Source organism: Rhodnius prolixus, unplaced genomic scaffold (genome assembly GCF_049639745.1).
Source record: "Rhodnius prolixus isolate KJV_2025 unplaced genomic scaffold, Rpr scaffold_2, whole genome shotgun sequence".
In the NCBI taxonomy this organism is placed as follows: domain Eukaryota; kingdom Metazoa; phylum Arthropoda; class Insecta; order Hemiptera; family Reduviidae; genus Rhodnius; species Rhodnius prolixus.
In genome coordinates, this window is record NW_027411592.1 from 62,846,197 (window position 1) to 62,869,000 (window position 22,804).

General features: G+C 36.1%; 1 protein-coding gene across 10 annotated transcripts in view; it reads left to right on the forward strand.

The window, feature by feature from the left end:
* The window catches only part of Fhos (Formin homology 2 domain containing), a 138,924-nt gene that overhangs the window by 109,465 nt on the left and 6,655 nt on the right, over positions 1 to 22,804 (forward strand). For 6 of the 10 annotated variants that reach the window (XR_012455946.1, XM_074120235.1, XM_074120236.1 and 3 more), the window contains 12 exons: positions 3,003 to 3,061; positions 9,272 to 9,339; positions 10,344 to 10,449; positions 14,468 to 14,674; positions 14,763 to 14,943; positions 15,019 to 15,144; positions 15,646 to 15,815; positions 16,327 to 16,593; positions 16,800 to 16,994; positions 17,220 to 17,608; positions 17,816 to 17,954; positions 22,579 to 22,739. Coding sequence is in view for 8 of the 10 variants with exons in the window: in XM_074120235.1 (XP_073976336.1) it covers positions 3,003 to 3,061; positions 9,272 to 9,339; positions 10,344 to 10,449; positions 14,468 to 14,674; positions 14,763 to 14,943; positions 15,019 to 15,144; positions 15,646 to 15,815; positions 16,327 to 16,593; positions 16,800 to 16,994; positions 17,220 to 17,608; positions 17,816 to 17,954; positions 22,579 to 22,739 (2,068 nt within the window). In the remaining 2 variants the exon portion in view is untranslated. The remainder of the gene's footprint in view (positions 1 to 3,002; positions 3,062 to 9,271; positions 9,340 to 10,343; positions 10,450 to 14,467; positions 14,675 to 14,762; positions 14,944 to 15,018; positions 15,145 to 15,645; positions 15,816 to 16,326; positions 16,594 to 16,799; positions 16,995 to 17,219; positions 17,609 to 17,815; positions 17,955 to 22,578; positions 22,740 to 22,804) is intronic. The other 4 variants (XR_012455947.1, XM_074120234.1, XM_074120242.1 and 1 more) reach the window with 2 other exon arrangements.

Consider the following 22,804-nt stretch of genomic DNA (forward strand, 5'->3'; position numbering starts at 1 on the left):
TGCGGTAAGAGGAAGTCGTGTGAGTGGTCTCAGCAGATTGCAGCCAGCCCCAGATGGAGTATTTCATGGAAAGATCTCCAGTAGCTGGTAGCAAGTGATCGCCGACTGCTGTCCGGTGTAGGCTGTCCTTAATTAGCCACAGACCGGCTGTCCAACTATTCTGTGACGGGACTGCAGATAACAGACGACCAGCAACTTCTGCAGATCATGTGACGTTAATTAATGAAAATGTTACATTATTTGCAATACTGGACAGGTTCTTCGTCCATTTTAGAATGGGGAATATATTCGTAGATAATAATAAGGCCAGAGAGTTACCAGACAGATCTAAGTACTCAGTGCGACCTCAACAAGCATCCCTTCCACCAGCTAAATGACTTACTTTCTAGACGACTGTGTCTCAGTTTCCCGGTTAGTCGGAGTGAGCAAAACAGATCTGGTGTGGACACTCACAAGACTGCTCAAGGTCTGAGCACAATTCTCTTCCAACTCCGAACATTTGGGTCTCATCCAGTTCGGAGCCATTTTGTTAGGAGCAGAGAAGAGAGAGATAGAAACTGTTAATTAAGAAGCCCACTCCTACCTACCTCACCGCAAGCTGCCCTAAAACGAATATTTATAAATCGACATAATATTAGAGGGATGTTCCATTTAGGTACCTACTGAATTATTATGCTAAATTTAAAGTAAATCATCATTTTCGTGCCGAAATTTAAAAAAAAGCGTAAAAAAAGACTCTGAATAGAGGTACTTCCGGTTTATCGATTTTGACTAAAACCTGATTGTGGCTTCCTCTGGGTGTACCTGAGCGTTTTTTTTAGTTGCGGTGGGTACACAACTTAGAGTAGTGAGAGAGGGTAATTTGTGGAAAACACTTTTCCGGATCAGAAGACCTCCGATGGAATATCAAATTCGAAACTCTGGACGACCTTAAGTAAGAGGAAATTAAAAAACACGAACTATTTGGATGCACATTTACTTGTCCATCGCTTTACCCTGGACAACGCGCTTGGCTTCTCCAGTCAGCAGGAGTTCCAAGTGATTCTCTCACTACCTTCAAGTCATCATTCAAAGTTTACACTTATATTTAGAAAAAATGCAACCTTCTTGAATCACCAAGTTTAATCTAGTTTCAGTCAACTAGCCTTTGTGTTCGGCCGTATACCTTGATCGGTATCTTTCTCTTTATCTGTGACGGCTTTTTAAATTCTGCTTCTGGTTTCTTTCTGACCAACTCTGTCCGCTCTGCTTTCTTCGGTCTTTCTTTTTATGCTCATTGGTCTTTTGTTTCACTTCCGCTAATGGTTAGGAAAGAAAACCTGTTCACGATTAGTTCATTATGTCAGTTACGCATGATTAGGTTAATAGGATCAAGTCTACTAAAGCATTGTAAAGCGAGTAAACTGTTTTCAAGATAATTAACCTTCTTTTAGCTTTAACCTGCTCTGACAGCTAGCTCTATTTCACCTTATTCCTGGCTAATTGTTGGCTTATCTTCTATTTCCTGTAAAAAGTTGTAGAAGTTCTAAGAATTGTGTTTTCACAAAGAAATAAGATGTCTACATTTCTACCGTGGCCAGTAAAAAATTCCGTAAACAGAATCCCAAAATTTGGTCTCTTTCTAGAAGTCAGATGATAAGCAATCGGAAAAAATACTTTGTACCCGCTATTAATTGGCAGCACTGTATTTGGTAGCATTTCATTTTCTGTGAAAAAGTTTTTGGTGAACAGTCACACGATTTACTCTTATTCGCACTTTACGTAATAAAATTGTCTTGTAAAACTTTGTTTTCGGAAAAGTCACTGGAAGAGTTATTCCGGGGAAGAAAATGTACCAAATAAAAGGAATAGACTTGCAGGATTGAGTGGACCGACGAGTGACCCAACAGAAAAAAAAGGTCCTGATTTGGAGGACACTTGGGCAAGAGTGTTGCAGCCAATGGTACTTAGTCTTACGGCCAACTTTATCCTGATCTTCAGTTCTGTAACTTAATTTTTCCTGCTTCATTTTTTTTTCTTGTGACATTTTCCAACTGAAATCAGGTACTCTAAGTCCCTCACTGAAGTCATCATCCAAGGGTGGACACAGCTTCGGCTGATTTAAATATTGTATGTACTACTGTATATGTAAAAGTAAAGTAATCGCCTATTTTTTCAGGCGGAGCTTAACGTCCAGACTACCAATTAGGTGTCGTGGACGGAGGCGGCTAGCAAACATACTTTACTGCAAATTTCTCATATTAACCATTAAATAAAATCCAAGGCCTAGACCTGGGGAATCGAACCTACTAAACCAACAATACATCTTAGCATTGCGGGTCTAGTCTCTTAACCGCCTAACATACTTTACTATAAATTTCTCATATTAACCATTAAATAAAATCCAAGGCCTAAAACTGGGGAATCGAACCTACTAAACCAACAATACATCTTAGCATTGCGGGTCTAGTCTCTTAACCGCCTAACATACTTTACTGTAAATTTCTCATATTAACCATTAAATAAAATCCAAGGTCTAGACACCGGGAATTGAACCTACTAAACCAACTATACATATTAGCTTCGCAGGTCTCGCCTCTAACCGCTCGGCTACCGTGGCGCCTATTATTACTATCATTATTATTACTATTACTATTTTTTTTTTGAATGATTTAAGGCGCGTCAACATCTAAGGTTATTGGCGCCCGGAGCTTTTTTCAGTGCACTGCCGGCCTCCGGACAGTGTTCTCTCGTTACAGACAACACTGTCCATCACTGGACAGTGAGCTGTAAGAAGCTCCTAGGAAGAGAAAATCTAAGGGTCAGCAGCTGGATTCGAACCCGAGACCTCCGTGTGGGAGTCCAGTACGCTAACCGCATAGCTAATCCCTTCCCTTATTACTACTACTACTATTATTATTATAACTATACACGGAGTTTCAGAACTCTTAATTTAGATATTCTTACCAATTGTGTTCAATATTCACCTCACTAACCTGCTTTGTGTATTTTCTCTGTTACAGTCGAAAAAATTCGATCGTCCTTCGAACGCAGTTGTCAGTGAGGGTTCACACAATAATCGGTAAGTGTGTAGATTCCATTGCCAGTGTAATATCTACTAATTTCAAGTAATTTACTGGAAAAATGCCTCTCTACAAAAAAAAAAAACGCATTTGGAAGATCGTTGTTTGTTGTTGCTTTTATTTTTAAAACATTTCGTCAGTTTGTTCCCTCAGAAAACAGCTGTTTTAAATCGAATGAAGATTGCTTCAAAGTTGTTCCAAGATATTGTTGGCCGTTTATATTGTTAAGTGGAAAAACACCTGAAAAAAAAGGTAGATTTTTTTTTCTTCTTTTAGTTACAAAGTAAATAAACAATGAACACACAAAAGAATTCGGAAGAAGATATTCTTTAAAGCTTAACTGTGAAAGGTATAAGGTTATGTACAGTTGGTAGGTTATTGGGTGATGATGGTAAACACAGAAGTGACTAATCGCGCTTTTTTAGTGCCGTTAATCGAATTCTCGTGGGAAAATTTAGCAGATTTGTGTGTTTGTGTTTAACCAACGTCAAGTGTAAAGAAAATTAAGGTAGTCGATTTTTTGAGGACATCTTATGAATACGTTCAGTTCAGTAAGTGGCACTTCCGAGTAAGGTACTTTATTCCTTTATTAGAGAAAGTAAATTTATTTGTACGCCAATCGGATTGAGAGAAAGAGATGTGATTTAGCAGCCTCCGAGCTGAATGTCAGGGATCACAGTTGTGCTTAAGATTTCTCTTGTGTCTTGTTTTGGCAAAAAAACAAAAAAAAAACGCAAAACTACGTTTCTTCCTTTAGAAAGAGATGTTCCATGAGAGGCAAACTCTTTTCTATTCCTTTGTGCTGTTGTTTGTCCGTCCTGTACAGCGATGACGTAACTCTCTGTGTGTTTACTTCGTGAAGTCGTGATCAGAGCACTTCTTGCTGGCCGCCCTGACACTGCCATCTATCTGCCTCTCCGCCAGAGAACGTTACTCCTGTAGCCTGACGTCCACCTTTCCTACCAATTTCCTTTCTAATTTCTGCAGGTTTTCTTTCCCTACTCCCCGCCTGGATTAAATGTTTGTACACTTTATTGCAGAGATTTTCGTGTCCACTGACTGGAGAGAGAAATGAACGCTTTTGATCTTGCAAATACATCGAGTTGTTTAAAGACAGTCATCATATTTTGAGTAACATCAAAACACTAAGTGAAGGGACATTTCACGATGCCAGCCTCAGTAAGGTTCATCCACTACCAACTAATTCCACTAATCTTCGTGTACTAAGAACTGTACTTCGATGTAATGATATTTTAGGAAATAATAATTAGTCGCGAAGAATGTGCTTTAAGTCAATAGAAGTGGTACTGCAAGTTCTGAGAGATGATTTTCTTGGTTTACTTGATAGAGTAATTGCAATCATGTAGAGCTATCAAATATATTGTTACTTTTCGACAAGTTGGTCGTGTTAGGATGGCACCTCTTCTTCCCTCACTGGAAATTAGCATTAACAAGATATTGGAGCAAAAGACAACTCTTCATTGATCCTGGATTTCAGTCGACGGATGGAAGATAGTTGCTGACGTGCTGGCATCTCCTTTTCTCCTGTACTTCCGGTGGACTTGCCCCTTCAAATTTGTCTGATTCCTTTATTTCCAATTTCTCATTATTGCTGTGTAATTCTATTCGTATTATCTGTTCAGAATGTTTTTCCAAGGGTACGTTTGTTTAACGTTTGCAGTGCCAGGTGACGCTAAACTCTCTCTAATGTACTACTCCAGAATATTATACTACTCTTATCACCTTTACCAATCTTTATTTGTACAGATTGGCCAACCAAAATTCTTATGAAAATTCTGTGGCGGCAACACGCTTTCTTAAAACTGTACCATTTTATTGTAGCGAACATCAGACATAATATTGAAGTCAACTATTTTTTTTAGTATTAACTCCATGTTTAAAGAAAATTTACTTACGTAAGGTGCAGTAAAAGAAAGTCGTCTAACTGTTCACACAAATTTTTTTTTAAACTATTTAACCAAGTAAACTATCGGTTGGCCAAAACATTGTTTATCTCTTATATAGAAACTACATTTCAGCAGAACGTTGTGTTTGAGTACAGCTGGGTTGGCCGTAAACCAGAGGATCTGTTTTTATGATATTACTAATAGTCAGCCAAACAATGCAGCGCACAACTGAGAGAACCTAGGTACCTAGCATAAATGTTGTCGGTTGTTATAATAGCATTTTTAAAACATAAATCATAAATTGACTGGGCGACTACCAGAAAGCGCTACAGTGCTGGACAATGGCTGAAGTTACCCATACTGTCCGTTTATTGTTTAGATGTAACTCCTACTTCTACATTGTAAATCATACTTTTCCATTGTAATGAGTTGATATTTTATTAGACTCCGAAAGGGTTGAACTACACTATTGTTACTATATCGTCGAGTTATATACAACGTGACTTGTAAATAGTTTTGTCAAAGCAATGCATGACTGTTTATGCTGTTGCGATCTGTTGTCTTTAGTTATATTTCATACGTATGTGTATGTACGTTATATGAACAATACTGGTCAGTGGCGTACCCAGAATTTTTCCACGGCCAGGGCTTGGTTTAGTATAATTAAATACTATTCATTTCATTTAGGATACAACACATTCTTTAGAGTGTTATTCGTCGATAAAGGATAAGAAGTTATTATCTTCGCTCATTTTCTCTTACTGCGCGAAGTAAAGAAAGTGAAGTGGAAAATTCCAGTTTCCAGTTTTCCCTGGAAATATCCATTTTGTTAGAGAAAAATCGCATTCACAGTTCAGCTTTGATGTATGGTTACGTTCCAATATCAGATCCTACAGCAAGCTTATTGATAACATCAGCCAATTGGAATGTACCAATTTATCATTTTTCGTAGAGAAAAAGTCTTGTGAGTTAATAGATTTATTTAATTTGGCCAAGCTAAAGCTTATGGGAGCTCTAGGTTGTCGTTAGGGCTGTGAAACATAATTATAAAATGTTAATTATCCCTCAACTGACCATTGGTAGAATTTTCGTAAAATAGGTAAAAAAAAACTATGAATAGTTTTTCTAGATTATTTTTATAGTTTACAACTATTTATGAGCTTAAAAGGTTGCACTTTTCAACTAGTAGCCATTGCAGTCCTAGTAGGAGGAGGAGAGGTTATGGCTGTGGGTGTGGTCACCATGAAAGTTCTATCTTCTGATTGGCCGACCCAAACGCCCACATTTTACACCTCCACTTCTGCATTCTGATTGGATAATTTTTTAACACTAATTATTTCATAGAAAAATATAGTTTAGATTTTTTTTACTAATTTTTCTCCCGTAGGTATTTGATAAACTATCAGATTATGCAATAATTTTTTTTTCATTAAAATAACTATTTTATTGTTAACATATTTATTATATTTATGTCATCCATGCTTTAGGTAAAAAGAGAATAAGGCAGATTTCTACGATTTTTTAGGGAAAAAGATGGAAAAACCAAAAACAGCTTTGGTATAGGTCAGGGGAAACTGTTGTGTTAATATGGCGGATTACCTTTAAATGAAAACTGATTTCCGTACCAATATTGGATAAACATGTAGTTGAAGATTAGATTGGTATATCAATGATGGATAATTTCCAATCTGAGCAATAATGAACGATTCAGCCAGTACACCGTTATGGGAAAATTCTATAAAACCAAGAAGCTGATCTTCTCACTTCCCCAGAATTCAGACCTCAATATTTCCAATATGATCTGTTCACGAAGTTTGGGGTTCATTGTCGAGGCCAGTTTCCGGTATTAGTGGTTATGATCATACTTACGTCAAAATGGAGCTGAAGAGGGAAGCCTAACCATTCTCTTCACCAGAAATGCCTTAATGGAATTTTTCTTCAAAAATGTTTTGAAACAAGATTTGTAGATTCAATTGTGTGCGAACTTTAAAGAAATTCATTGGAGCTATTTTAGAAAAAAAAAAAAACTCAAAAAGTAGAAACAAAATCGCTTAGTTTGGCTTCTGGTTTGGACATTGACCCATAACTTCCTGTTTCTTCTGGAAGTCCCGAAATCAAGCATTATATTTTCTTTTCCTACGATTTTTCTTATGTTGAGAACAAACTGATCATTTTCTGTGACTCTGGAGACCTAAACACGAACATTTCCGGTGAAAACGTGATTTAGAAAACTTGAAGCGATCGCAATACTTCCACTTGTCCAGTGGAAGAGACTAATCAGGGTTTTCCTTTTTTATTATAAATAGTTTCTTATTGCATATTTGTTCGTAGTAAATTTACTGCAAATGCTTACATAATGTGATAACAGTTGGTAGTAGTGACACCATAGTATTGTGTATGTGGTGGCTACCCTGACCGAGATTACATAATAAAGTTGGTGCACTTCACCTCCAGTTCAAGGTGGCCGTTGCTAATAGATCCAGTTTACTGGATTGCCGCACTAAGTACATACTGTATTATCTAATTGCTGCTGGTTAGGGCACTTTTTTCTCTTTTACCTCGGAATAACCTTCTTTGTAAATAACCAGCAATGTAAATACGTAAATAAGTAATATTTACATATTATGTGGTAATGTACTTACCTACCTACCTCTGCCATTTTCAACTAGGCCTGCGTACTGAGTGGTTATTGCATTTCCTTATTCCTAGTTGAAGGAATCCTCACACAGATTTACTCTTCAGAGTTTTCAACTAAGATACAAAGTTTTGGAGGTCCTGTGAAGTTGAAAATGTGATTTCTACAAAATTTGGATAAGGGAGTACAGAAAGTCCACTGTTGAACATCACAACTTCAGCAATCGATATCCATTGGGTCACAACAAATCCAAAAAATATTGTGTGCATTGGTAAAAGAATCCTGGTAGAAGGTCCTGGAGGAAGCTAGTTTCTTTATTTTTGTAAAAAAATTAAAAATAAAATGATAAACTTTAACGAAAAATATACTTCGGTATCTGTTTTTGATCTAACCGATACTAAAAATATCGATTTAGTTTCGGAAATTCGAGTGCTGAACTGCTTATTTAAAGTTTAAAAAAATCCTAACCTAAACAGGCGATTTGGCGATGATATTCCTGTATGTCAGTTTTTTTATGTTGTCTTTAATTGTACAAACGGAATTATTTTAATGAATTTAACTTTTTCAATAAACAATTACAAGTTTACTAAATTTCCTTCATGAAATAAAGTAAATAAGAAGAAAACCGTTCAAATTAATTTGCTCAAATTGGGAAGTATGTAGCTGGCAATGTCTCTCACACTAGTTCGAAGGCAAGCTCATCTCACCGATAGCAGTTTCTAACTGGCTGTTCATGAATTTCAGCAAAGACTTATATGTTCTGCAGTACTGTAGCGGTGCGAAGTGCTGGGTTCTAAATTTATGTAAATCTATTTGGTGTAAGTTCAGAGCGAGCGACCTTCCTATTGGGCTGACTGCTTTCCAGGCCAACGCTTCCTATCTAAGACGGTTGAATGCTCTTGCAAAGCACCTCCTCTAGTTGATCTTCGATGGTGAAACCGCCATGTATACCTCTTCCCTTGAGCAAAGAGAGCATAATAATCGCTAAAACCATAGATAAGAATAACATTAACATGTTCCGGGTTAAGGGAGAATGTTGCTTGATGCGTTCCGAACAGAACTAGAACTTATTATTTAATTTATATAATGAATTAAGAAGAACAGAATGCAATAGTATTTCCTATCCATCAACTCTATTGTTGTTAACTGGGCGCCACTCTTGGTAAGTGAAAGTAAAAGTTTGTTAAACATAGTTTAATAATAACGATATCTGAGGAAAATCCTTGAAAATTTCAGGATAAAAAGTTTTCCCAATTTTGGGGCATATGGGAAGCAAACAGAAAGATGGCTTACTAGCAAATTAAAAACAATATTCGGAAGCAAGAACTTAACTAAAAATTGAAGCAAATTAAAGAAAACAGAAATACTTACAAAAGTATATAAAATTTCACTTGATTACAAAGTCCCTTATGTCCTCCAAAACGCGCTACGTACGAGGAATATTGAACATGTAGCGCCGCCAGTGAGTGCACTGAGAATTAATAAATAACAAGCAGTCCAATATTTATTTTCCGCATTCTTTGTAAATAAAAATTAACTTTTTTTTTTTATACCATTGTATTTATTTTATAATTAATTGTGTTTAACTTTATTATGCAATATTGTAATTTCAGTTTGTTTGCTTTTTGTCGTATGTTTATTTATAATAACAGTGTTTTTGTTTACAGAAAAATTGTTGAACTCCGAAGGCAGAGATCTAAGACGAGCTTTATTCTCATTGAAACAGATATTTCAAGTTAGTATTTTTATTTTAATTCTTTTTTATTGAAAATGTTGCCTTAATTGTAGGCGTCTAAGTCGTTTTCAGAGTATTATCGGCTTTTGGACAGTGAAGCCCATTTTCTCCCCTGCTCTGTTCTTCACTACAATGGGAATTATTTTGTCCTTTGATGGCATTTCAAGTACAGAGCTTAAAGTTCTAAGCTTAAATTCCCTTCCCTTTCGGACTATTTGAGCTACATAATTTTCCTCTGTTAAGGTTATGTTCGTCTGTGCCTTTCAAATCGATTTACTAGATTCTAGTTGGATTGATTTTCAGTTCACAAATATGCCTTTTGGCTTTATTTTTAAAGACAACTTCAGTAAATAAAATGACTTTTGGGGATTTATTAAGATGCTTTTGCACGCGAATTGCCTGGCGAGAAACTGCAAGGCTATTTACCCAATCTGCTGAACATTGGTCTGGAACCATCGATTCGCTATCTAGGTTACTTTTCACTGCGCCCCTAAGACTCGAATCCTTACCAAGTGGAGTTCCTTGTCGCCGAAACAGATTATCCGTTTTATTGTAGTGCACTACTTGCCACGGCATTCCTAGAGGCTTCTTTTTTTTTTACTGTTCGGAGGCCGACAGTGCTTTGCAAAAAGTTCCGTGCGCCACCTCCGATGTTGATACGCTTTAAATAAAATAATAAAACTGTTTGCATGATAAATAAGTGGATATTCTTCTGGCTTCCGTTCAAAGACGGTGTGCTGGGCATCGACATCCATTCTTAGGAGCCTCTCTCTGCTCGTAACATTTACAGAACAAGGAAACTAGTATCTTCCTTTAAGGATAGGCGGGTTTTACGTCCAACAGCCAGCACTGATCAGTAGCCAGGATGAGAGTTCCTCAATGTGTCAGTCGCTATGTTTAATTAGTAAACAGGGGTCGTAATCGGAAGCAAACATTACTTCCGGCCTTCAGAAATTACTAACTAATAAAACCAGAATAACTCAGACGTATTGGTTCGTTTGCAGGAGGACAAAGACTTGGTGCACGAGTTTGTCCAGAACGATGGACTGGCCTGCCTTATCAAGGTCGGCTCTGAGGCTGACCAGAATTACCAGAATTACATCCTTAGAGGTCAGTATTACAGTTTGCATTATATTATATTTTACAGTTTTTAGTTTGGCTTTTAAAGTTAAAAAAAAAAAAACAGTCAATTTAATGAGAAAAATTATTAGGGACGGAGAGTGCCGCCTATATCGTGTTTTTACAGTCAGCTGTGACCTAGATAACTTAAATTACATACTTCTTAACTCTTGCCTTAATCGCTAAACGTCCACTTTTATACCAATTACTGGGTCTCCAAACCTGCGGAATGAGTCTTAACTGACGAACATAAATATGACTGCAGCGATACTGAGACTTCCCTTCTACTATTACCAAGGACTCACCAAACAGCTGAAATTATTAGAAGAGGATAAGAAGAGTCGAAAATTTATTATTACTTTAATAACTCCTCAACAAAAACTTACAGTTTAAAATGTTAAGTATAAGGGTTGATTAATCGCCAAAAGGTACACAAATCAGCGAGTACCCAACATTTCATTAATATTTAAGTAATTCTACTGCATTAATTTTCATTAATAAGTTATTTTTTAGAATTCATTAGATGTCACAGACCCTTATGCTGGCCTCTTCATTTATAATATTTTTTTCTTATAATTATGATAAATCACATATACGTACATGCATGTTAAAGTAGAAAAAGACAAAGTTAGAGTAGGCTACAGTCTTGAATTCGTCTTACCGAAATATTCGTGAGCACAAATAACACACAGTTAATAACAAGTAGATTATTCAACAACAATTATTCATTTCTCAATTGTAATTTAATTTAGTCCCCCTAATTTTACTTATAGTAAAATACTGGAATAATTAGCTGTCCTAAAATTATGCATATCTTATTTACTTTATATTACATATACGAGGTGTGTTCAAAAAGTAACGGGAATTTTCGTTTTTTGAAAAAAATATTTATTTATTCATCTACATTAATATTGTCGCCTTCAAAGTAGTCCCCTTCGCATACAATACACTTGTGCCAGCGCTTTTTCCAATCCTCGAAACACTTCTGAAACTCGATCTTTGTGATAGCTTTCAGCTCTTTCAGCGATTCGCTTTTAATGTCATCTATGCTTGTAAAACGACGACCTTTTAATGTTCTCTTTATGTTTGGAAATAGAAAAAAGTCACATGGAGCCATGTCTGGCGAATATGGAGGCTGGGGCATCGTTAAAGTTTTGTTTTTGGCCAAAAATTCACGAACAAGCAATGAAGTGTGAGCAGGTGCATTATCGTGGTGCAAAATCCATGAATTGTTTTGCCACAAATCCGGGCGTTTTTTTCGGATTGCTTCACGCAAACGGCGTTGAACTTGTAGGTAGTACTCCTTATTGATTGTTTGACCTTGTGGCAAGAATTCATGATGCACTAGCCATTAAAATCGAAGAACACAGTGAGCATAACCTTCACATTCGACCGCACTTGTCGAGCCTTTTTCGGTCTTGGCGATCCAGAATGCCTCCACTGGGACGATTGAGCCTTAGTTTCGACATCATATCCGTAAACCCATGTTTCGTCACCTGTTATAACACGTTTCAGTAGATCCGCATCGTTGTCGACTTCATTGAGTGACTCTTGAGCAACTTCCATTCTCCGCTGTTTTTGTTCGAAATTCAACAATTTTGGAACAAATTTTGCTGCCACACGTTTCATACCCAAAACATCCGAAAAAATTTCATGGCATGAGCCAATTGATATGGCAACATCATCAGCGACTTCTCTGATTGTGATTCGGCGATCGTTCATAACCATTTCTTTCACTTTTTTCACGTTTTCATCGGTTGTTGATGTGCTTGGACGTCCAGGTCGTTCGTCATCTTCAACGTTTTCGCGGCCATCTTGGAAACGCTTATACCACTCGTAAATCCTTGTTTTACTCATAGCAGACTCACCATATGCCTTTATTAACATTTCACACACTTTATTACACTTTATTTCATTTTTTACGCAAAATTTAATACAAATTCTTTGATCCATTTTTTTTAACAAACAAAAATCGCCAAGCTCGAAAAACACGTCCAACCTTAACGGCTGCCACTTAAGAAGTAAACAATGAATATTACTGAAAATTTTATCGTACTTAAGGGGCATGTGTACCAACATAATAAAAAAAAAAATTTTACAATCAGACTCTCCAAACCCGCGAAATTTAAAAATTCCCGTTACTTTTTGAACACACCTCGTATACAATATTCTGGGATGAATACCTAGATTGAGAATGTAATTGAAGAATACTATATTATTTGCGATAAAGCCAGATAATTATTACCTATGATTACTTTAATAATGTAGAATTGAAATAGGAGAGTTTGTAAATTAGCATTAATTATTATTATTTAGAACAAAACCGAATTTGGGAGTAAAGCTCAATTAAGGAAATTAAACGCAATCACAATATCTCCCCTTTAGGAGTCAGACAAAGCACAAGTTATTGTTGGAGATATGTGGAGTATAATGGGATTTAGGTTTAAGTTGGGAGATGGACAAATAGACTCATTTAGCCATAAGATTGTAACTCCAAATATGTCGACGTAAGTTCGATTTAAGGAATCTTCGTTATTTTTCTTTTATAAAAGTTTATTTTTTAGCAGTGTATGTTCACATCAGATATTTTATGAAACGGCAGAAATGAATTCTAATTAAGGCCACAAGCAGTAATTAACGTTGAACTTCCGTCAACAGAACAAACTACTAATGAGAAAGCATTAAAACAATAATTTCTCTGCCATTGCTGCGTTAACTTTGAAAAATACTGACAGCTTACTAATGACGTACCCTCCAAGCTTCTATCCCGTTTTGATGACTTTTTTTAAATAGCCATTCTTGCTCCAAGTAGTTATGCTTGATTTGCTTAGTCGCTTTGGGGGGGGTTCGCCTGCTGAGAGTTGGTAACCTTGTTGAATGAAACAGCTGAACGGCTTGGTTACGTCATCTCTTTAATCCGTCACAGTTTGATATTTTTTTTTCGACGATTACTTTTCTATCCATTATTTTTCTATGAATATATTTCCAGTTTACGTAATATCTTCTTGTCGTTAGTGTTCGGTCATTCCTTGCATCAGTGGTTATGATTTTCTTCTGCTTTTTAATGATATTTCTGGCTGTTTGAGAATACCCAGGCCTGTTAGGCAACTAGCAAGTATAATACTTTGTCAGCACTGGTACTGATTTCCATCAAAGTTAAAAACCAGCATGATGTCTTTCATATTTCATATTTTATTTTATTGTGTAGCTAGTAAGTTGTACGTTTGTTGTTCTGCTCGTATAAGATGCACCAACGAATGCGGGCAGAATTAAGAAACCCAGACGGAAGCCTTAAAGTCTGACTATATTTCTGCAATTTTGTAAAAGCATTCGCAATTCGTCAGTGATGAAATGTCCACTCTAAACTCATTTAGCACATTTGGAGAGTCCGTTACTATTGGTTCTTTTCATAGATAGTTCATGTCACTTAACTATAGCCTAAAAATTCTGTAATTCCTTGTATTTTTTTCCCAGCTGAAGTTGCAACTGGCGGTAGTTTTGTTCCGCGTCTGGACCGTTCGTCACGCCAAGCCTCGTCCCACGCCTATCTCTTGTTTTGTCCAACTACGTTAAAAGATCCGCCACTTGTAAAGGACTTTTTTTCTCCTTTTGATTGTCGTACTTCTTTCATTTTTTTTTTTCTCTGTGAATACTAAAAGGATTCGCATTCTTAAATGATTTGGAAGAAGAACAGCTTTTGCTTCCTAAAAAGAAATCTGTTTTTTCAAAAGATGAATTCAACACTTTTTTACAAGAGTTATGAAAGAAATACAAAACCACTATTGCACATTGAAATCGCGTAGTCATATGCAATTTATTGTACTTCTTGCTTTGTAACGCCCTTACATTGTAGAGGAAACACTTTTATTTTCCTAAACGATTGCACAAATCGATATTCTGGATATATCGATCAAAATATATGTAACCTCAACTTTGGTTCCTCATCTGTAATCACATGGTTACAATTGATTTGCATAAAGTTATGGTAATTTTCCTTATTCTATTGCAGCTCTGGGACAAGTGATGCTCTACGTAGACGGTATGAACGGTGTTATCGACCATCCCGGCACTGTACAATGGCTGTACAATCTGGTCTCTTCCAAGTTCAGACTTGTCGTCAAAACAGCTCTAAAACTTTTGTTAGTATTCGTGGAGTATGCGGAGACGAATTGCATTCTGTTGGTTAAAGCAATTAAAGCTGTAGACTATGTGCACAGTAAGTGGTTTAACTCATATGTTTTGGAATATTATTGACACTGACAAGAGTGTTTTGAATTTTAAGAGCTGTTGTTTACATATTAAAGCCACTCGACCCTGGAGTAACGTAATGAAATTGATGAAAGAGTACGATGCTGCCGATACAGAGCTACTAATCTATGCCATGTCGCTGATCAATAAAACCCTGTATGGGCTGCCAGATCAAGACATGTACTATGACCAGGTGGACGCCATTGAAGAACAAGGCATTGAGTCCATCATAAGAAGGTAAGTTTCACTAAAAAAAGATTTTTCTGAAATGTTATAAACTGAAATTGTAATAAATGACGGCAATATTTATAGATACATGTCGAAACAAGGCACGGATCTGGACCTGTTGAGACAATTTCAGATCTATGAGGCTGTACTGCATCACGAAGATGGCGAAGAGAAGGGAACGCCGCTTAGACAGTTGGATGATACTATAAGGTGGGAATTTCCTGTAAATAGTTACGTCACCCAAGAATTTTCTTATGGAAAATGTTTCAGTTATAAAGTGTGTACATTCATTCAGAGAAGTGGCACATCCTGTTTGCTAATTTGGTCATAAAGTTTATTACTTCCTCCCGTCACGATAACTAAATCTACTCGATTATTATTATTTGTTTTGTTTTGAAACCGGGTTTTGAAAGCATTTTCTTTTGTTTGAGAGTCTTTAATTCAGAATCATTTCCTTACTTATTAAATCTAATCATGATGGTTTTTACTTTAATTTGAATCGATTTATTGATATCTTCGTTCAACATATATACCATGGTATATTCAGGTTAAGTTTTGTCTTGCAAATAATCATATATTTTTTGATAATCTTCATTTTTTGGGCGTTACTGCAGGCTCATGACGCACTATTCTGCACTAGTCATACAAATTAAACTATTTTTTTTTTTCACAAACTTATGATTAAAATTAAACTGATTACTTATTCTCTAGAAAAGCACTGAAGAATCGAAAAAGTTTGACAGCTACATTGAACCCGGTTGAGAGACGCAAATCCAGGCGATATTCGACCGGAAACAGTCCACTCACGCTGACGCTCACCCCGACCCGGCTTATCACGCCGCCAGAATCACCATCCGATGATATACTAAATGCTGTTAATGGTAACTAATATTCTATTCTCTTTTAGTTCACCGACTTCTGGATTTATTTATTCGCTTCTTTAGTACGAAGTGGTTTTTTTTTTACACTGCTTATTTGAAAATAGGCTAGCTTTGTGCGTTTTTTTGGTTTAGTTTTTACAAATAGTAATTTGCAAGAATTTGATTTTGTTTTCTTTATCTTTCCGCTGTTAATGCGATCGCGTCAATTCGGATTTTGAGAACAATAAGAAAAAAAACAATCTTTTGTGAACACCATCTTATTTCCGAATTAATTCCGTTACCGCAATTTCAACTTGGAATTTTTACTAAAATGTCGGTGAGTGTTCACGTGAGATTATTTGTGCGTAAACGTCTTTCTTTTTTTGTAGCAAAATGTTATTCTCTTAAAGGATATTAGGGGAACACATTAGATGCTTGAGAATATTAATGCTTACATAATAACAAAAATTCGCTCTGTCTAATAAGTTTACAAGTTTGTGTGGTGTGTTTTGCTACTAACCTGCTCTTACAGGCGAGGTTGGGGCGGGTGTGACTCCCGGCCTCAGGAAGCGAAGAGAGCGAGCCGAACGACAGAAGAGCTTCATCAGAGAACAGCGTGAAGCCACTTTGTTAGCTCAGTTGTCCTCATCGGACCAGTCCAGTGAGGATAACAACAACAACAATAACACGTTTAGGACAAACAGCCTGCCCTCGCGACGACTATCATCGCCGCCTCCGCAAGCTCCCAAATCACCTCCACCGCCTCCAACTACTACGCCTCATGTCAATGGTAATGCAGGTAAAGAAACTGTGTTTTGCTTTGGATATTCACGACTATAGGAGCGTAACAAAAGTCTGTGTTTTTATTTTTGCAGTTTTACTTTAATGAGCATATAAACATTAGACTTGCCAGTTTTACTATTCAAAGTATAATCATTAGTTATTAATAACTTCAACCCAACTTTCTTCCATTTCTAGATATGAATTGTTGATTTATGCAAACAGGTATACCGAACGGTACGACTAATGGTCACCTGGAGAATGGAGTCGGCGAGGTAGATGAAGAAAGCGGTCTGGGTGTGAGAAGAGACGCCAGTAAAGTGAAAGATCTCAGCCAGAAATTGGCCGGCGCATTACTCGGGGACAATGATAAGGGCCCGTTCGGCGATATGAAGGGTATCATCTCCAAGGCGAAGGAAGGTGAGTTTTGGAATTCATAAGGGCGATACATCCAAGTAGAGTTTCATCTTTCCGTTCTGATTAGGAAAGACTTTTCTTCTTTCGGAAGTCTTTACTTCCGTTACATCCTGTCAGAGAAAGGAGTTTTCTCACCAATTTTTTGACTTCTGATTGTATCTTTATAGATATCAGAATTATTATACCGAATTAATTTTGTTTCGGTGTTTGCTTTCTTCTTTCCTTTAGAATTAGCAAAATCACAAGCCCGTGGCGATCCTCTGAAGAGTCCTTCATCGGACGGAATTCCTCCTCCACCGCCAAGGCCGCCTGAAGTGAAAAAATCCGAAACTGAACTACACTGGGAATCACTGAAGGAGAGATCCACCCGACCGTTAAGATTGTGCGATCTGGACTTCTGCGACCTGGCCAGTGACGATGACCGAGATGTGTTAGCGCCGGCCAATGTGGGCGGAGGAGTGCCGCCGCCTCCTCCACCAGTGATGGCCGGCAGTGGGGGAGCGCCGCCTCCGGCACCAGGTCAGCCGGCTCGCCCACCGCCTCCAGTCAACAAGGCATCGCAAGTTGTGGCACCACCGGCTAAGAAAACTAAGAAGACTGTAAAATTGTTTTGGAAAGTGAGTAATAAAACGGATTAAGGATGAAAACTAATAAAGCGCTGAACAGTTGAAATGGTTAAATTTTAATAAGGAGTCCTATTATTTACTTTTTTATTTACTTTTAATGGAAAACTTTTTAAAATATGTTTTCGAGTTCGGAATCAAAGCTTTAAACCCCTACTCAAGGCCCCACAATATTCTTATAAACATTTATTTGTTTTGCAGGAGGTTCGAGACGATCCAATAGTCATAGCCAAAATGACTCCTGCGCTTCTACTTTGGGATGAAATACGTCCCGTCGTTATTGATACACAAAAGTTGGAGCATCTGTTTGAATCCAGGGCTAAAGATCTAATCACTAAAGTGAGTAAAATCCATTCAGAGTCTGTATCTATTTTTTTTATTAATTAGAAAGAGCATTTATAGCCCAAACTTTTATTGGTTTTTAATTTCCAACTTCCAGTTCAAAAAAAAATAATAATAATAATTCAGTACATTATCGATATTATAAATTAGCATATAATACGATCTCAACTTCTAATAAAATTCCTATTCTGAGGATAATCTCCTGATCCACGAAGTCCACGAATTCGATTCGCCTTCCTTAGGCTTTCTCTTCGCAGCGTTTTCTGATTTGTGATGTACACATAGTCTGTACTATGATGTATTATTGATGCAATAATCTTCAAAATAAGTTTGATTTTGTAAGATTCGATTTATAATGAAGAATTAAAGAATACAAAAATTCGATTAAATAAGTCCTTCATCCTATTAACACAGCAATTTATCGAGTGCGTATATAAAGCTGTGATTCAATGTAAGAATTGCTCTATTTACTTGGAGTAGAGCGATAATGGGATTTCCGAAATTCTGCACAACATCCGTTTGAGAGATTGGTTTTCTTCATTGAGTATTGGCGCAACTTTATGCAAATGCCACCTATCTGTCCTCGTTTATAGAATATCGAGAAGAAATAATATTTGTGTGTTTGAGCTAAATCTCGTTTTAAACAAACTTAATCGATTCCGTATTCCATTGAAAATAAATAAATCAACATTAACAGGGTGGGTGCGCTGGTTCTTTAAATTATCCAAAAATGATTCCAACCCCAGCTCACAAACATTTTGGGAGTAAATTGATAAATGCTTATACCATAAAGTCTCTTAAAAATCCTTAAACTAAGTGTTCAGATGAAAGATAATTTTACTCAAATTAAGGTTATTTTTACTCAGTTTAGTAGTAATTGTTACATTACAATCAACTTTTTACCGTTTCCCATCCAAATGTTGCCCACTTAACATCTGTCGGCCTTCAGAAGTCTACCGTTTTGCGAGTTTAAAATAATACACAAATCAAGATGGAAACTTAATTGTCTAAGCTAATTTTAAAAGCAATTTATATATTTTAATATTCCTTTGTATATTGTATAATGTCATAAAAGTTTCATGGAATTATTGTGGGCCTAATAAAGCTGGACATTACTGATAGTACTGGTAGGATGCTACAGAGACTTGCACTTTCTATTACTCACAAGTAACTGTCTTGATTGTTAATAACAGTTTTCTTACTAATTTTTATTGATAATTTAATTAATTAGTGTGTGCTCATCATTTCAGAACACCTTTGTTAACAGCTGCCACTGGTACAGCTGGAACAACGATAGAGATTTGATTCCAGTTTCTTGTTGCTAAAAATAATAAAACTATCTCAGAACTCCATACATTTTTGACAAATTTAATAGACTACGAGGGTCGTTTGCAAAGTCCGTGCAAAGTCAGAGAGATTGCACTACTGGCGCGTATCGAGGTTATGTTTAGTTAGTAGCATCTCTTGGAAGAACACACTCCAAGTTTCAGCCAGATCGGTCTATTTCTTTGTGTTTGGCATTCGTTTGAATCGAGGAAGTCGAGTGATTTTCAAAAAATGGACGAAAAAGAATTTCGTGTGTTGATTAAACACTACTTTATGAAAGGCAAAACGCCTCAGGAGACTAAAGAGAAGCTTGATAAACATTATGGTTTACTCTGCACCTTCGATTAGAACAGTTTATAAGTGGTTTCAAAATTTTCGGAGTGGCCATATAGGGCACAAGTGACGCTGAACGTTCTGGACGCCCTGTTGAGGTTACTACTCCAGAAATCATTGATAAAATCCATGATATGGTGATGGATGACAGAAGAGTGAAGGTGCGTGAGATTGCTAGTGCTGTGGGCATCTCGAATGAACGGGTACATAATATTTTGCATCAACATTTGGACATGACAAAGCTATCCGCAAGATGGGTGCCGCGATTGCTCACGCTTGACCAAAAACGAAATCGAGTGAAGTGTTGCAAGGACGGTTTGCAGCTGTTCCAGAAGAATCCGCAGGACTTTAAGCGTCGTTTCGTCACTGTGGATGAAACATGGATACATCACTACACTCCTGAGACCAAAGAACAATCTAAACAATGGGTTACCAAGGGGGAATCTGCGCCAAAAAAGGCGAAGATCGTTCCTTCGGCCGGAAAGATTATGGCGACTGTCTTTTGGGATTCGCAAGGAATAATCCTCATCGACTATCTGGAAAAGGGTAAAACAATTACAGGTGCATATTATTCATCGTTATTGGACCGTTTGAAAACCGAGCTGCAAGAAAAACGCCCACGATTGGCCCACAAAAAAGTCCTTTTCCATCACGACAACGCACCAGCTCACACCTCAGCAGTTGTGGTCGCAAAATTAATGGAAATAGGGTTCCAACTCGTTTCACATCCCCCCTATTCTCCAGTCTTGGCTCCCTCGGACTACTATTTGTTCCCCAATATGAAGAAATGGCTGGCGGGAAAAAGATTTTATTCAAACGAGGTGATTGCAGAAACGAATGGCTATTTTTCAGACTTGGACAAATCCTATTATTCGGAAGGGATCAACAAACTAGAGCAGCGTTAGACGAAGTGTATAAGCCTAAAAGGAGACTATGTTGAAAAATAAAAAAGGTTTACCCCAAAAAATTAAGTAGTTTTTATTTTTGCACGGACTTTTCAAACGACCCTCGTAATTCATTCTTTATGCTTTAAATTTAAACATTTTTTTTTAGATTTTTTAGATAAACAATTACTTGTTTGACTAATGAGGAAAGAGATTATTTTTCCTTCCATCAAAGTCGATCATAATATTTTTCCTACGGTCATAAAAAAAAAGAACAACTTATAACAAAGTAAACAATGGTTACATGTTAACATTGGTAGAATCGAAATATCAAGCCGATACTTTCAAATTGAAATGTCTCTGCACTTAAAATAAAAATAATCAAAAATTGGATTTAATGAGTCAAGAAACATTACAGTACTTCAAATTGACATACCAATTTGGTCAAATTGTAGAAATTTTTAATTTTGAAAATGTGGTTAAGTCCGCAGTAAAATCTCTGATTTTATTATACGTGTAGCACGGACTTACGAACTATCGTCAGAGATAATGAGTTCAGTCTTAGAGATTTTGCCTTCAGTTACGTTACCGTCTCCGCACTGAGTGTAAGTGACGTCTTAACGTAAGTGAAGTCAAAATCTCTACTCTAAACTGATTAGTTTACCTCTGAAGATGAATAAAAATCCGAAACCGGTCCAGGGATACAAGAAATTTGCGTGCTACAAGAATCAGGATAGAATCAGAGAAATTTATTTCAATAGTAAAGATTAGCTTAACTTAATTTTCTTCGCTATTCTTGTGAATGATTTGTGTCAAATATAACATAATTATATAACTTTAAACACAATATCAATTGCGAGCAGAAAAATCAAGTTCATTTTTCGCAAAGAAGTATTTTCCATTTCCGTAACCATGTGGTTAACGACCAATTTTCTAAATGACCTTAGGAAAAATATATTGCTTTTTCTTAAAATATTTTGCACCTGATTTTACTCGAAACAACTATAGTAAAATCAGATATGCTCTTTTTAAATCAGGTGTCATGGTTTTTTTAATAAAATTACTTTTGTCTTTCACAAATTCCGAACCTTGGTTTTACTAACAAAGCTAAAAAAAAAAACAAAATTACTAATCTCTTTTCTAATAATCTTATAAAATTATTTGTTTTTCCCCTTTTTCATTAAATTCTTGCCACTTTTTTGTTAGACTCTCTTCAAAATGCTTTTTTGCATCTCTTATTGAAATATTTTATGCGAACTATTTCTCTTTTTTCCCTATGTATTGCCTCTAAAAGCAATTTCTTATTGCAAGGTCTTTTTCTTTAAGCATGTAAATTTCACAATCCCTATTATTTCTTCCATTATTATTATTTTTTTTTTTTAATGAATAGAATAACTCTCTTAAAAAGGCCACACAATCACTGGTATCTTTATCTATTTTTGGTTCATCTTAAAAGTTATTGTTTAGCGTTGGTTAGCAGTAAAGGGAAGGTAAACAATGGGTTACATTTGGTTAGTAGTTGGCTGTACTAATTTCCCTGCGGGAGTGTAACAATATTTGAAAAAGTAGTTACAAAATTTAATAATTTAAGTAAAATAAAATGTACATAATAATAATAATATATTAATTTTGCAAAGTTAGTGTAAAACTATTTTTGGCGCTAGTTTTTATAAAGCCGTTTTCATATGAGTAAACTTTAGTTTTTACACTAACTTTCTTGTAAATATAATAATTAGAATATGAACATAATTGAGTAAAGCTTGACTTACTTAAATAATTCCATATAATAATTGAAAGCATTCTTTTATTGTACTAATCAACATTTTTGCATATTTCTATTCTCTGGTGACTGGGTTAAATTCCAACTTTGAAGGAGGTGAGTTTCATATCATTTTTCATTTCATTATTTTGCATGTCCATTTGGTTGGAAATTATCATATATTACTTCGTTTTTTTTTGAAGTTATTTAAAAATTTATATAAAAATTATATCATATTCGTTTTTTGAAGTTATTTAAAAATTTATCAAAACTTCCTTTTATGTACCCAGTTTTTATTATATTAAATTAATGAATTGTCTAGAAACAACAAGAAATGAATAAAAACAAGGAGATAATAGTGCTGGACCATAAGCGATCTAACGCCATTAACATAGGCATGACTAAACTGCCTCCACCACGTTCGATCAAAACGGCTATTCTAAAAATGGATGCTACAGTTATGAACAGAGAGGGTATAGAGGTAATTATTTTGTATGCACATGGTAGTGATAAAAGTACGATACGGTGTAAGGTCCTGTGTATGTG